This window comes from Ascaphus truei, chromosome 2 (genome assembly GCF_040206685.1).
Source record: "Ascaphus truei isolate aAscTru1 chromosome 2, aAscTru1.hap1, whole genome shotgun sequence".
Lineage (NCBI taxonomy): Eukaryota > Metazoa > Chordata > Amphibia > Anura > Ascaphidae > Ascaphus > Ascaphus truei.
Window position 1 is genome coordinate 465,437,626 of NC_134484.1, and position 12,896 is coordinate 465,450,521.

Below are 12,896 nucleotides of genomic sequence, written 5' to 3' on the forward strand. Positions count from 1 at the left end.
GTGATGCTTTGCCAGGCCTTTACTGCAGCTGTCTTCAGTTGTTGTTTGTTCGTGGGTCTTTCTGCTTTAAGTTTTGTCTTCAGCAAGTGAAATGCATGCTTGATCGGGTTGAGATCAGGTGATTGACTCGGCCATTGCAGAATATTCCACTTCTTTGCCTTAAAAAAACTCCTGGGTTGCTTTCGCAGTATTTTTTGGATCATTGTCCATCTGTAAAGTGAAGCGCCGTCCAATATACTTCGCTGAATTTGACTGAATCTGAGCAGATAATATATACCTATACACTTCAGAATTCATCCGGCTGCTTCGGTCTTCTGTCACTTCATCAATAAACACTAGTGACCCAGTGCTATTGTAAGCCATGCATGCCCATGCCATCACACTGCCTCCACCGTGTTATACAGATGATGTGGTATGCTTCGGATCATGAGCCGTTCCAAGCCTTCTCCATACTTTTTTCTTCCAATCATTCTGGTACAGGTTGATCTTAGTTTCATCTGTCCAAAGAATGCTGTTCCAGAACTGGGCTGGCTTTTTTAGATATTGTTTGGCAAAGTCTAATCTGGCCGTTCTATTCTTGAGGCTTATGAATGGTTTGCACCTTGTGGTGAATCCTCTGCATTTGCTCTCGTGAAGTCTTCTCTTTATGGTATACTTGGATAATGATATGCCTACCTCCTGGAGAGTGTTCTTCACTTGGCTGGATGTTGTGAAGGGGTTTTTCTTTGCCATGGAAAGGATCCTACGATCATTCACCACTTTTGTCTTCCGTGGACGTCCAGGCTTTTTTGTTTTGCAGAGCTCACCAGTGCGTTCTTTTTTTTTCTCAGAATGTACCAAACTGTTGATTTGGCCACTCCTAATGTTCCTGCTATCTCTCTGATGGATTTTCTTTTTTTTTGCAGCCTAAGGATGCCCTGTTTCACTTGCATTGAGAGCTCCTTTGACCGCATGTTGTGGGTTCACAGCAACAGCTTCCAAATGAAAATGCCACACCTGGAATAAACTCCAGACCTTTTACCTGCTCAATTGATGATGAAATATCGAAGGAATAGCCCACACCTGTCCATGAAACAGCTTTTGAGTCAATTGTTCAATTACTTTTGGTCCCTTGAAAAACAGGGGGCTACATATTAAAGAGATGTAATTCCTAAACCCTTTCTCCAATTTGGATTTGAATACCCTCAAATTAAAGCTGATAGACTGCACTTTAAGCCCATATTAATTATTTAACTGTAACTTGGATTTATTTTGCTACACAGCCGAAATAACAAAACTTGTATCAGTGTCCAATTATTTCCGGACCTAACTGTGTGTATATATATATATATATATATATATATATATATATATATATATATATATATATATATACACACACACATACTCACACACAAACTACTTATCAAAGTCTCTAGACTGCAAAGCTGGGTGCAAAAAGTGCTACAAAAATAGCATAATATTTATCAATGGGGTTGTTTTTTCTCAATAAATTTAGTGCTCTTTTTTTTTACCAAGTTGTGTATTTGGGAAAATAACCCTCTATTTCAGAGTTTTTCAACCCTTGGGTTCCCCAGGTCTCCCTGCAATTTTCAGGCCATTTAAAAATTGTACCAAATACAGACGCATATATAATGCATCAGATCTCAGACGCGCTATTAGAGAGCGTTGAGGTTCCTTACAATGCATCAGATCTCAGACGCGCTATTAGAGAGGGTTGGGGTTCCTTACAATGCATCTGATCTCAGATACGTTATTAGAGAGGGTTAGGGTTCCTTACAATGCATCTGATCTCGGGCGCGCTATTAGAGAGGGCTGGGTTCCTTACAATGCATCTGATCTCAGACGCGCTATTAGAGAGGGTTGAGGTTCCTTACAATGCATCAGATCTCAGACGGGCTATTAGAGAGGGTTGGGGTTTCTTACAATGCATCTGATCTCAGATACGGTATTAGAGAGTGTTGGGGATCCTTACACTGCATCTGATCTCAGACGCGCTTATTAGAGAGGGTTGGGGTTCCCTACAATGCATCTGATATCAGACACTATTAGAGAGGGTTGGGGTTCCTTACAATGCATCTGATCTCAGACACGCTATTAGAGAGGGTTGGGGTTCCCTACAATGCATCTGATATCAGACACTATTAGAGAGGGTTGGGGTTCCTTACAATGCATCTGATCTCATACACGCTATTAGAGAGGGTTGGGGTTCCTTACAATGCATCTGATCTCAGACACGCTATTAGAGAGGGTTGGGGTTCCTTACAATGCATCTGATATCAGATGTGCTATTAGAGAGGGTTGCGGTTCCTTACAATACATCTGATATCAGACACTTTTAGAGAGGGCTGGGGTTCCTTACAATGCATCTGATCTCAGACACGCTATTAGAGAGGGTTGGGGTTACTTACAATGCATCTGATCTCAGGCGCGCTATTAGAGAGGGTTGGGGTTCCTTACAATACATCTGATCACAGTCACGCTTTTAGAGAGGTTTGGGGTTCCACAGAATTTCACACAGGGTTCCTTAAGCAAAAAAAAGGTTGGAAACCACTGTGTCTATTTGCTATCCAAATACATTTGTTCTACTAGACTCCTGGCTAAGTAAAATACTCAGTTGTACACATTTAGTGATTTCTGGCTAAGTTTCCTCACAATTTTATTGCCAGCCACAAATCCAGAATCCCCCAAATTCTCCAAAACTTGTGCTAAAGTTTCCCCTATCTCAGCTGTGGCTTTTTGAAGAGTATTAATAAATTGCTGATCTGCATGATGGTATCATGGAAGCATGGCCTAATACAAATGTTTCCTTCTCGCTGAAATCCTTACTGACTATTATTATTATTATTATTTCTACTGTACCAATTTAAAAAAAAGTGCTTTACCTATGTTATAAAATGTTTGTATTTATTTTTTTATAGGGTTGTCTCCTGTGGGTTCCACTGCTTCAACTCCAAGTGGTGACCCTACCACACCCAAGGCTTTAAGTCCGATGCAGGATTCTCCACTAGCAAGCCCTGAGTGTGATACAGGCGGAGCACTGGCTTCATCATACCTGCAAGCTAAGGAAGGAGACAGGCCTCAACCAGAAGGGGCGAGTAGTGAAACATCTGCTGGAGGTGCCACCAGCATTTTGCAGCTGTCCTCTGAGTCTTCAAAAGAGTCCACTTTACCCGTAGGGCAGGAGGCAGTGGAGACGCATAAATCATGTGTTTCAGCTGATGCACTGAACCAAGACACATTGGATACTAGAATTGTAATGGGGGAGGAAACCTATTGCAGCAATGAGGAAACGGGCACTATAAAGAAACTGGACAGCTTGATTCCCGATAATGAACCTGCTTCCGTGGACACATTGGATGGAGCACCGATGCACTCATACGATCCCAAGGCTGAAATGCCCGAGGGAAATTCTGGAGAGGAAAGCAGTGATAGAGAAGTCATTGCCTCCGCGTCTTCTGATTTGCACTTGGAATACAAAGAATCCCATAGAGAGTATGCTCTGAAAAGAAGCTTCTTTTCGCAGGGTGAAGAAGCAGCGGATGTGCCTTTATTATCCCCTGAACCCACCAAAGAGCTAACCAGCAGTCCTATAGAGAGTGAGAACCAGTCCTTACCAATAAAATCCACATGTAATATGGATTCAGACCTATACACGACTGCTCCTTCCACTCCAACAAAAAACATGTACTCGCTCCTTAAGCATCCTCCCTATTCAAAGGATGGGACCAGTGATGAACAGAATGACCTGGAAAATGAAAGTTTGTGTTCTTCTCCCACATCACCATCAGGATCATACATTACTGCAGAAGGGGGAAGCTGGGCTTCCTCGGGTACATCTACAGGATCTCCTTCATGCTCCCCAAATTTAATGGCTGAGGCAGATACAATGGAAGCCCCCAATGCTTACACGGACTCGTTGACTGCTCATGAAGAGGGCCCGTGTGAAGATCCATGTTGCATGTCCCCTGACATCCTAGGGGAAGAGGACATTTCAGCCCTTTATGTTAGAAATATTCAACCTCAGGACCTCTCTCCAGCCAATGAAGAGGTAACAGATGCGGACCCAAGTGATGGCCAAACCAGTGGAGAAGAGGAGGAGGATGAGGAGGATGAAGAAGAATGGGAAACTGACTTTGCACCATCTTTTACCAGTATCCCTCTGTGTTCTGAGTTTGTTAATGCAGGTGCACTAGGTGCTTTCTCTTCTGTTCCCTATCAAACGGAACATGAATCTAGGGCAGGCTGTTCTTCAGAAATAGAAGAGACCTTACAGGCAACAAGCTCAGAAGAGCTACCTTCTGAATTACCCAGGGCTGACCTGCAAAGTGCTGAAAATGATCATATGATCCCTGCCGTCCTGCTGCCCTTCCAGGGAAGTTTGATTTTCGAAGCAGAATCAATGGAAATTACCTTGTTCCCTCAAGGTGAGTCAGCTGAGAATGAGGTCATTTATGGAGAGGAAGATGATGATAGCACCTCTGCTTCCTTCCTGCATTCTCTGTCGGAGGCCTCCATCAATGAAGGGGTGGACGAGTCCTTTGCTTACCAAGACGACACATCCGAGTCCTCAGATTCGGCGTCCTATGACGGAGAAGCAGATGAGAAACGATACAGCACGGAGCAGTACGCCTTGACAACTGATTCTGTTCCACAAACCGAAGAAACCCCAGCAGGACCCCTCCAACCCAAGCACGAATCCTCCAATTCTGGGTGTGAGAGCGAGATGGAGACGTCTTCTGATCTATCTGATACGGATGATGAATGTGCAGTGTTTACAGCAATTGACGTGGATGTTGGAGACCTGGCAAGCGCAGGAGAGCATGCTATGGATGAGGCGAATCCCAGTTTTAAAGACCTCGGAGAGGACACTAATGACAGCGAAGACAAAGAAATAAATAGTGATCAGGAACAGGAAGAAAGTGACGGTTTACCCCTCTTAGCACAAGGTCTTTCACTACCAGAATCTGAAGAGGCTCACACCACCCAAGACAGTTCAAGTGAACCTGAGGAATATGGCACAAGCAATGCCTCCCATGAAGAAAAAGACAGAGAGCACATTAGGAGCACCTTAGTACTTACTTCTGAAGCTCTCACTGCATCTCAGTTTGTTAGTCCATCAGTATCAGAAAGACTGGAAGAACGAGAAGGGGAAGTAAGGTCATGGTCTGATAGCCCAATAGAGCAACAATCTTCATCATCAGAACTAGATGAGGTCCTCCAAGCAGGAATTGATCATGTTGGTGAATGTTTGATTGCTTGTTTTGATACTGATGAAGAGCTTGATACTCTGCCCCTACTTAACACAGCTGCGCCAAGCATGAGAGAAGAAAGACGAGGATATGAGCAAAGTGGAAGGCAATCCTCTATGGCTATTGGTGTGTATGAGGATGCACCTGAATTCATTGCTCAGGCTGAGGCATTTGACTTAGGGGAGCATGTTGCAAAGTCTGATTCAAGAAATGGGCATGATGCAGTAGAGGCCTTAGCGACAGAGGAGATACTTGCTCCTTGTACTACAGAAGCACAGGATTTAGGCAGATACGAAAGGGCCTTGCAAATAATGGAACTAGAAAGGCAAGATGATGAGACAGAAGTTACCTTGCAACAATACTTCCAGGAGTCAGGAGAGGACAGATTAGAGGATATGCCTGAAGAAGAGTGCCTTTTTGCATGCTATGACTCTGATGATGATCAGGAAGATGGCGTTCCTCTTGACCGACACTCTCTCATCACTCAAATATACAGACAACAAGGGGCAGCAACAGCTAATTATGTTATAAACCGATCATCCCATGGCCCAGATTCTAGCATCTCTGGAGCATTTATGGAAGAGACCCAGGGAGAGGAAACGTATGCAGGACTGACTTCTACGGCCTCTACATATCAACTTGCTAGCTCAGATACTGAAACACATGATAAAAAGGACACCCCAGGCCCTGTAATATCCTCAGGAATTTTATCTGAAAGAAATTATCAAATTATAGTGTGTAAGAATGAGGAGGAACAAGAGCAGTTCACGGTTGACAGAGAGTTGGATAACATGACCACAGAATCTATCACAAGTGAAATGCCTATTGAAGTAACAGATGGCAACATTCCACTCTGCGTCAATCAAGAGCCCAGAGAGATCAGCGTGAACTTGGAAGAAGCAACAAAAGACAATATATCTGTTCTTAACGCAGAATCCAATACTGAAGAGCTAGGCTCCACTGTAACAGCCCGTATGCTGCCAACACTATCCGAAGCTTCACCATCACCACTGACACCTGTGACAATGCATGCAGAAGGTTCAGCTGAATTACAGATGGGATTAAGTTGGTCTACATCAGCCACAGAACCTTCAGAGGACCACGGAACAAATGCTAATACTCAGAGTAAGCTGGACAAATGCCCCTATGTGTCTAACATAGAAGAGTGTAACAAAGATTCGCCTGAAGATAAACTTTTAGAGGACAAGGACGCAATAGTTGAAGATCAGCTGAAGCAGCAGCTGCAAAGTGAAGCGAGTGGAAATAGTGAACTGCCGGCAAATGAAGAGGGAACACACAGAGTGGCTGCCGACCAGCCTGTGTCTAAAGAGCCACCGGATCGGGACCACGTTACTCAGTGCAGTGAACAAAGCCGAATTTGTGGGGATAGCCCACCCCTTCCTGAACTACATGCCAGTAGTGATTCAATCCCTCTTCAGGATGCCACTACTTCTATTTTGCAGCAAAGCAACATCTCCAACTTGGACCTGGAGACCAATTTAGGGCGTGATCCTCTTTTAGAAGTGGACAGGGCACAGGATGATAACTACGTAGCTGAGATTTCTTCATTGGAATGTACCGTGACAAACCAACCAGTGTCTGAGGCCCAGAAAGACAAAGAGAAAACAAGTGAAGAAGGTCTTGTGCTTGACGAGCTGACAGATAGAAACATTGCCTTGCAAAATAAGATGCTATGCCCCGAAAGCACAGACTGTAGTATCCCAGCAATTCCTGATGCTACATTGGAAGGGGAAAACGTTCTAGATACCAGTGAGAAATCCTCAGACAAGCAGCTCAGCTCACGTTCCCCAACTCATGCGGCTGTTTCCTTGACTGCAATTCAAGAGGAGAGAGATACTGGATTAGAAAAGGATTCCACAGGAATAACCTCACTTTCCACTGGTTATGCAGCAACCAAAGAGCTTAGGGAACAAGGAGATTATGAGTCACCTACACATTTTGAAGATCAAGTAGAAAATAACTTGAGCATTGAAATATGTGGTACACAGCACGTGGCAGGTAATCAACATGCTGGTGCTTTTGGACCTGGTGATGTTGTCCACTCGAAGGACTCTGATAGAAAGGCACAAGACACATTAGGTCCTATTTCTAAAACACCAGAGGGACAGAGACCCACTCGGGAAGAATATTCAGGGATAAAAGGCATGGACACGGCTCTGTGTCTAGATAACGTAGGGAAAAAGGAAGCAAACATCTCATCCGTTTATCTCAGCCTTCATTCTGCCAGTGCATTTTCAAAAGATACTGCTAAGCTAGGAACATCCAAACCAGAAACGTCCAATGACTTTCAAGAAATGACCAGGCTGCTGCAAGGTTCCTTTGGTAAATTGGATGCTTTGGATTTGAGTACCAGGTCTGGCTGTTCTGAAAACAGTATGTCCAGACCCAAAAGTAACACTACCAAGGTAGAAGGTAATGATGGGTTTGCATCTGATTTGTTAGGTGATAAGAAAGTGAAGGCAAAAGATGCCAAGAGGAAGCCAGATGTGATGGCTTATGTACGTGCTCAGGAGAGACATCATGAAACCCATGGGGCTGAGGCATGTCAAAATAAGAAAGTGTTGTCTAAGAAAAGCCCAGCTGAAGAGGTCCTCAAAATGCACCCCAGTGATGGACGTGAACGTGGTGATTTCATGGTAGCAACTAGTTCAGAGAGGTCTCATGCTATTTTACTTAGTGAAGATCGGACACAAAAGGACAAAGCAGGAACAGGTTTCTACTACACAGATGACCATGGCAGGACAGGAGAAAAAGCTCACTTGGAATCGCATGGCTTAACGGATCAGCTGCCATGCCATGTGCTAAAGATGCAAGGTGAAATATGTAATGTGGCAGGCAACACTGAGCCTGACCGAGGTCTAAGTAAAGAGTCTTCTGAAGAGCTGGTCTCAACAGATTTAATCAAAAGGACGCAAGAAGACCGGAAACCGCACTTTGTGAAGTTGCTGGACTCTAAGCTTCACTCACCCCTGCATGAAAGTCTTCAGTCTGGAACTGCACTATCCCCCATCCATAATCTCCAAGACCGTGGTGAACCTGCTCTGCATATTTGCTCTGGTGCCAGTAAAGTGCCTCCCTTGTCCACCAGTCCCCTAGCTGACCACAAGGCGCAGGACAAAAGAGAAGCCGTGCTCCTCCTCTCTTCGGAAGAGAGCTCTGGGAACCTTTATGCTGAGAACATGCTGTCTGCGGTGGATTCTAAGAAGCTTTCATTAGGTAATGTTTTCTTGTTCCTTTTCTGTATCCTCTTGGAGAACGCTTTTAGGGTTTGGCTCTGCAAATTGTAGACATATTCCTAGGTCTTTCATGCCTTGACTTAGTGGCACTCAAACCTCTCCTCAAGGCCGTGAGCCAGACCAGGTTTTTTTGGGGGGAAAAAACAGCCAGTATCCCATACATATAAAGATAAGCGAAACCCTTAGTCCAGGTTTGCAAATGTGTAGAAGTTTGGAGCATTAAATGTGGCAAATTTGCCAGAAATTGGCAAAAGGGAATTTCCTGGTAGAGCGGCCATATGATGCTGCTTTGCCACGACCAAATATCCGCCGGTGTTTAGCCATCACTCAGCCCGCCACTGGTACATCTCTCTGCTGGCTGTTCAGCCACCAAGGTATTCCCTTAACCTTACCCTTTACCCTAAAAACCCGTAATGTTAACCCCTAATACTAACGCTACCCCCTACCCTAAAAACCTTACCCCAAGTCCTTACCTTAACCCCTTACCTTAAACCCTTATCCTAAACCTCTACCGTAAAAACATAACCCCTTACCTTAAACCCTTTACCATAACCCCTTACTCCTTACCCTAACCCCTTACCCTAACCCCTTATCCTAAGCCTCTACCGTAAAAACATTACCCCTTACCCTTAACCCCTTTACCGTTAACCCAGTGATTCCCAACCTTTTTTGTTTGGAGGAACCCTTGAAGTATTTAAAAAAAATAAATAAATAAATCGGGAAACCCCTATCTGGCTGACACATATTAGGTTCATTTCACACCTCACGAGCCACCTCTAATTCCCACCCTCTACCCATGTATTTCTCTCCCCTCCGTCTCACTCACTCTCCCCCCTCCCGCCTCAATTACCCCACTGTCACGCAATCCCCCCGCAAAATACATACCAAAAAAAACCACCACCCCTAAATACATATAACCCCACCCCGCAATACATAATAAAAATACCCCGCTCCCGCTAATACATATTAAAAATGCCCCCGCCAATACATTTTTAAAAGGCCCCCACCGCCCCAATACATTTTAAAAAGACCCCCACCGCCCCAATACATATTAAAAAGACCCCCACAAGACATATTTAAACAATCGGGCTGCATGGGTAAAATCCTCATCCTCATAATTTCTCCCCCAGCACCCCTCATCATCATCCTCATATCTCCCCCAGCACCCCTCAACACCATCCTCATATCTCCCCCAGCACCCCTCATCATCATCTTCATATCTCCCCCAGCAGCCCTCATCATCCTCATATCTCCCCCAGCACCCCTCATCAGCCTCATATACCCACCCCTCTGCATCTCCCATCACCCCCCTATATCTCACATCACCCCCCCCTGTATCTCACATCATGCCCCCCTGTATCTCACATCACCCCCCGTATCTCACATCACCCCCCCTGTATCTCACATCACCCCACCTGTATCTCACATCACCCCCCCTGTATCTCACATCACCCCCCACCTGTATCTCACATCACCCCCCCACCTGTATCTCACATCACCCCCCCACCTGTATCTCACATCACCCCCCCTGTATCTCACATCACCCCCCCCTGTATCTCACATCACCCCCCCTGTATCTCACATCACCCCCCCTGTATCTCACATCACCCCCCCTGTATCTCACATCACCCCCCCACCTGTATCTCACATCACCCCCCCCCCTGTATCTCACATCACCCCCCCCTGTATCTCACATCACCCCCCCACCTGTATCTCACATCACCCCCCCTGTATCTCACATCACCCCCCCCCCTGTATCTCACATCACCCCCCCTGTATCTCACATCACCCCCCCCCCCGTATCTCACATCACCCCCCACGGATCACCCCCCATAGCTCACAAGCCAAGCCGCTGCCACGGATTACCCTCTCCACCCCAACCCCCCCCCCGCCTCCGTAGCTCACAAGCCAAGCAGCCGCAGCAGCCGCCACCATGGATCTCCGTCCCCCGTAGCTCAGAAGGCAAGGAGCAGCCGCCGCGGATCTACCACCTCCCCCCCTCCCCCCTGAGCTCACAAGCCAAGATCTCCCTCTCCCATCCCATATGCCTACCTCGGGCAGAGGGCGGCAGCGGTGGGCAGGAGGCTAGAGGCGGCGAGGTCTGCATGCGCACTATACTGTAGCAGCAGGCACCAGAAGTGCCGGACAGCCAGAGCGCGCTCCTACGGAGGTGGAGGGAGGGGGAGAGCCAGGAAAGCCGTCGCGGGACGCAGTGAATGCGGAACCCCTGGGACTGCTCCACGGAACCCTGGCTGGGAATCACGGCCTTAACCCCACACCCTAAACCCCTTACCTTAACCCCACACCCTAAACCCCTACTGTAAAAATATAACCCCTTACCTAAACCCTTATCCTAGGCCTCTACCGTGAAAATATAACCCCTTACCTAAACCCTTATCCTAGGCCTCTACCGTGAAAATATAACCCCTTACCCTAAACCCCTTACCTTAACCCCTTACCTTAACCCCTTACCTTAACCCCTTACCTTAACCCCTTACCTAAACCCCTTACCTTAACCCCTTACCTTAACCCCTTACCTAAACCCCTTACCTTAACCCCTTACCTTAACCCCATACCCTAAACCCCTACTGTAAAAATATAACCCCTTACCCTAAACCCCTTACCTTAACCCCTTACCTTAACCCCTTACCTTAACCCCTTACCTTAACCCCTTACCTAAACCCCTTACCTTAACCCCTTACCTTAACCCCTTACCTTAACCCCTTACCTAAACCCCTTACCTAAACCCCTTACCTTAACCCCTTACCTTAACCCCATACCCTAAACCCCTACTGTAAAAATATAACCCCTTACCCTAAACCCCTTACCTTAACCCCTTACCTTAACCCCTTACCTTAACCCCTTACCTAAACCCCTTACCTTAACCCCTTACCTTAACCCCTTACCTAAACCCCTTACCTTAACCCCTTACCTTAACCCCACACCCTAAACCCCTACTGTAAAAATATAACCCCTTACCTAAACCCTTATCCTAGGCCTCTACCGTAAAAACATAACTCCTTACCCTAAACCCCTTACCTTAACCCCTTACCTTAACCCCTTACCTAAACCCCTTACCTTAACCCCTTACCTTAACCCCTTACCTAAACCCCTTACCTAAACCCCTTACCTTAACCCCTTACCTTAACCCCTTACCTTAACCCCTTACCTTAACCCCTTACCTTAACCCCATACCCTAAACCCCTACTGTAAAAATATAACCCCTTACCTAAACCCTTATCCTAGGCCTCTACCGTAAAAACATAACTCCTTACCCTAAACCCCTTACCTTAACCCCTTACCTTAACCCCTTACCTTAACCCCTTACCTTAACCCCTTACCTAAACCCCTTACCTTAACCCCTTACCCTAAACCCCTTACCTTAACCCCTTACCCTAAACCCCTTACCTTAACCCCTTACCTTAACCCCTTACCCTTAACCCTTACCTTAACCCCTTACCTTAACCCCTTACCCTTAACCCTTACCTTAACCCCTTACCCTAAATCCTTATCCTAAGCCTCTACCGTGAAAACATAACCCCTTACCCTAAACCCCTATCCTTAGCCCCTTACCCTAACTGCTAAATTAACCATTACATTGACTTACCTTGGTGGCCGTGTGTCCAGCAGCGGAGCGACTGCGGTGGAGGGACCCTCGGCAGGTTGAAGGCCGGCGTAGACTTGGTGGCGCCCCAATGGCCGTGATCAAATGTCCCATTCCGCCACACGCCCCCCCCCCCATGTTTGGAGGGTCACAGGGTGTACCCTTAGTGACGCTCTCGCGGGTGGGAGGATGTTTGCCGGAAAAAAATAAATAAATACGTACAAACGTTAAAAAAAACAAAACAAAAAAACAACACAAAAAAGTGGCGTTTCAATAAATTGCTTCAAATATTCTGCCAAACTCAGACAGCGTAACACATCTGTACAACCCGGAGGGTACGCGGAGGGGCGCGAGTCACTGCTCCGGCGGGGCAATTCTGGAGCGCTGGCTTCTTCTCTAATACACCACATGCGTTTTCTCTGCCTGGCGCTGAAGCTGCTGATACAAAGAACCCGCAGCTCTTCCCATTGGTTTGCTCACAACTCTATTCCTAAAGCACAACATCAACACATTTTAATTAGGTTCCCAATCTCTTCAGATTAAACAAAATATACAGGGCAGACGTGCGCTCTGAGCCCTTAACTCAGGGGGGGGGGGGTGGCTAAACTCCAGTCCTCAAGCCCCCCCCTCCCAAACCCCCCCAACAGGTCAGCTTTTCAGGATATCCCTGCTTCAGCACAGGTGGCTCAATCGAAGACTCAGCCTCTGATTGAGCCACCTGTGCTGAAGCAGGGATTGATTGAGCTACCTATGCTGAACCTGGGACTGATTGAGCCACCTGTG

At 46.4% G+C, this 12,896-nt stretch overlaps 1 protein-coding gene across 1 annotated transcript in view; it reads left to right on the forward strand.

Moving 5' to 3' along the window:
- The window catches only part of LOC142487948 (uncharacterized), a 93,596-nt gene that overhangs the window by 43,169 nt on the left and 37,531 nt on the right, over positions 1–12,896 (forward strand). Inside the window, exon 2 of the mRNA XM_075588115.1 lies at positions 2,922–8,489. Within this exon, the coding sequence (XP_075444230.1) occupies positions 2,922–8,489 (5,568 nt within the window). The remainder of the gene's footprint in view (positions 1–2,921; positions 8,490–12,896) is intronic.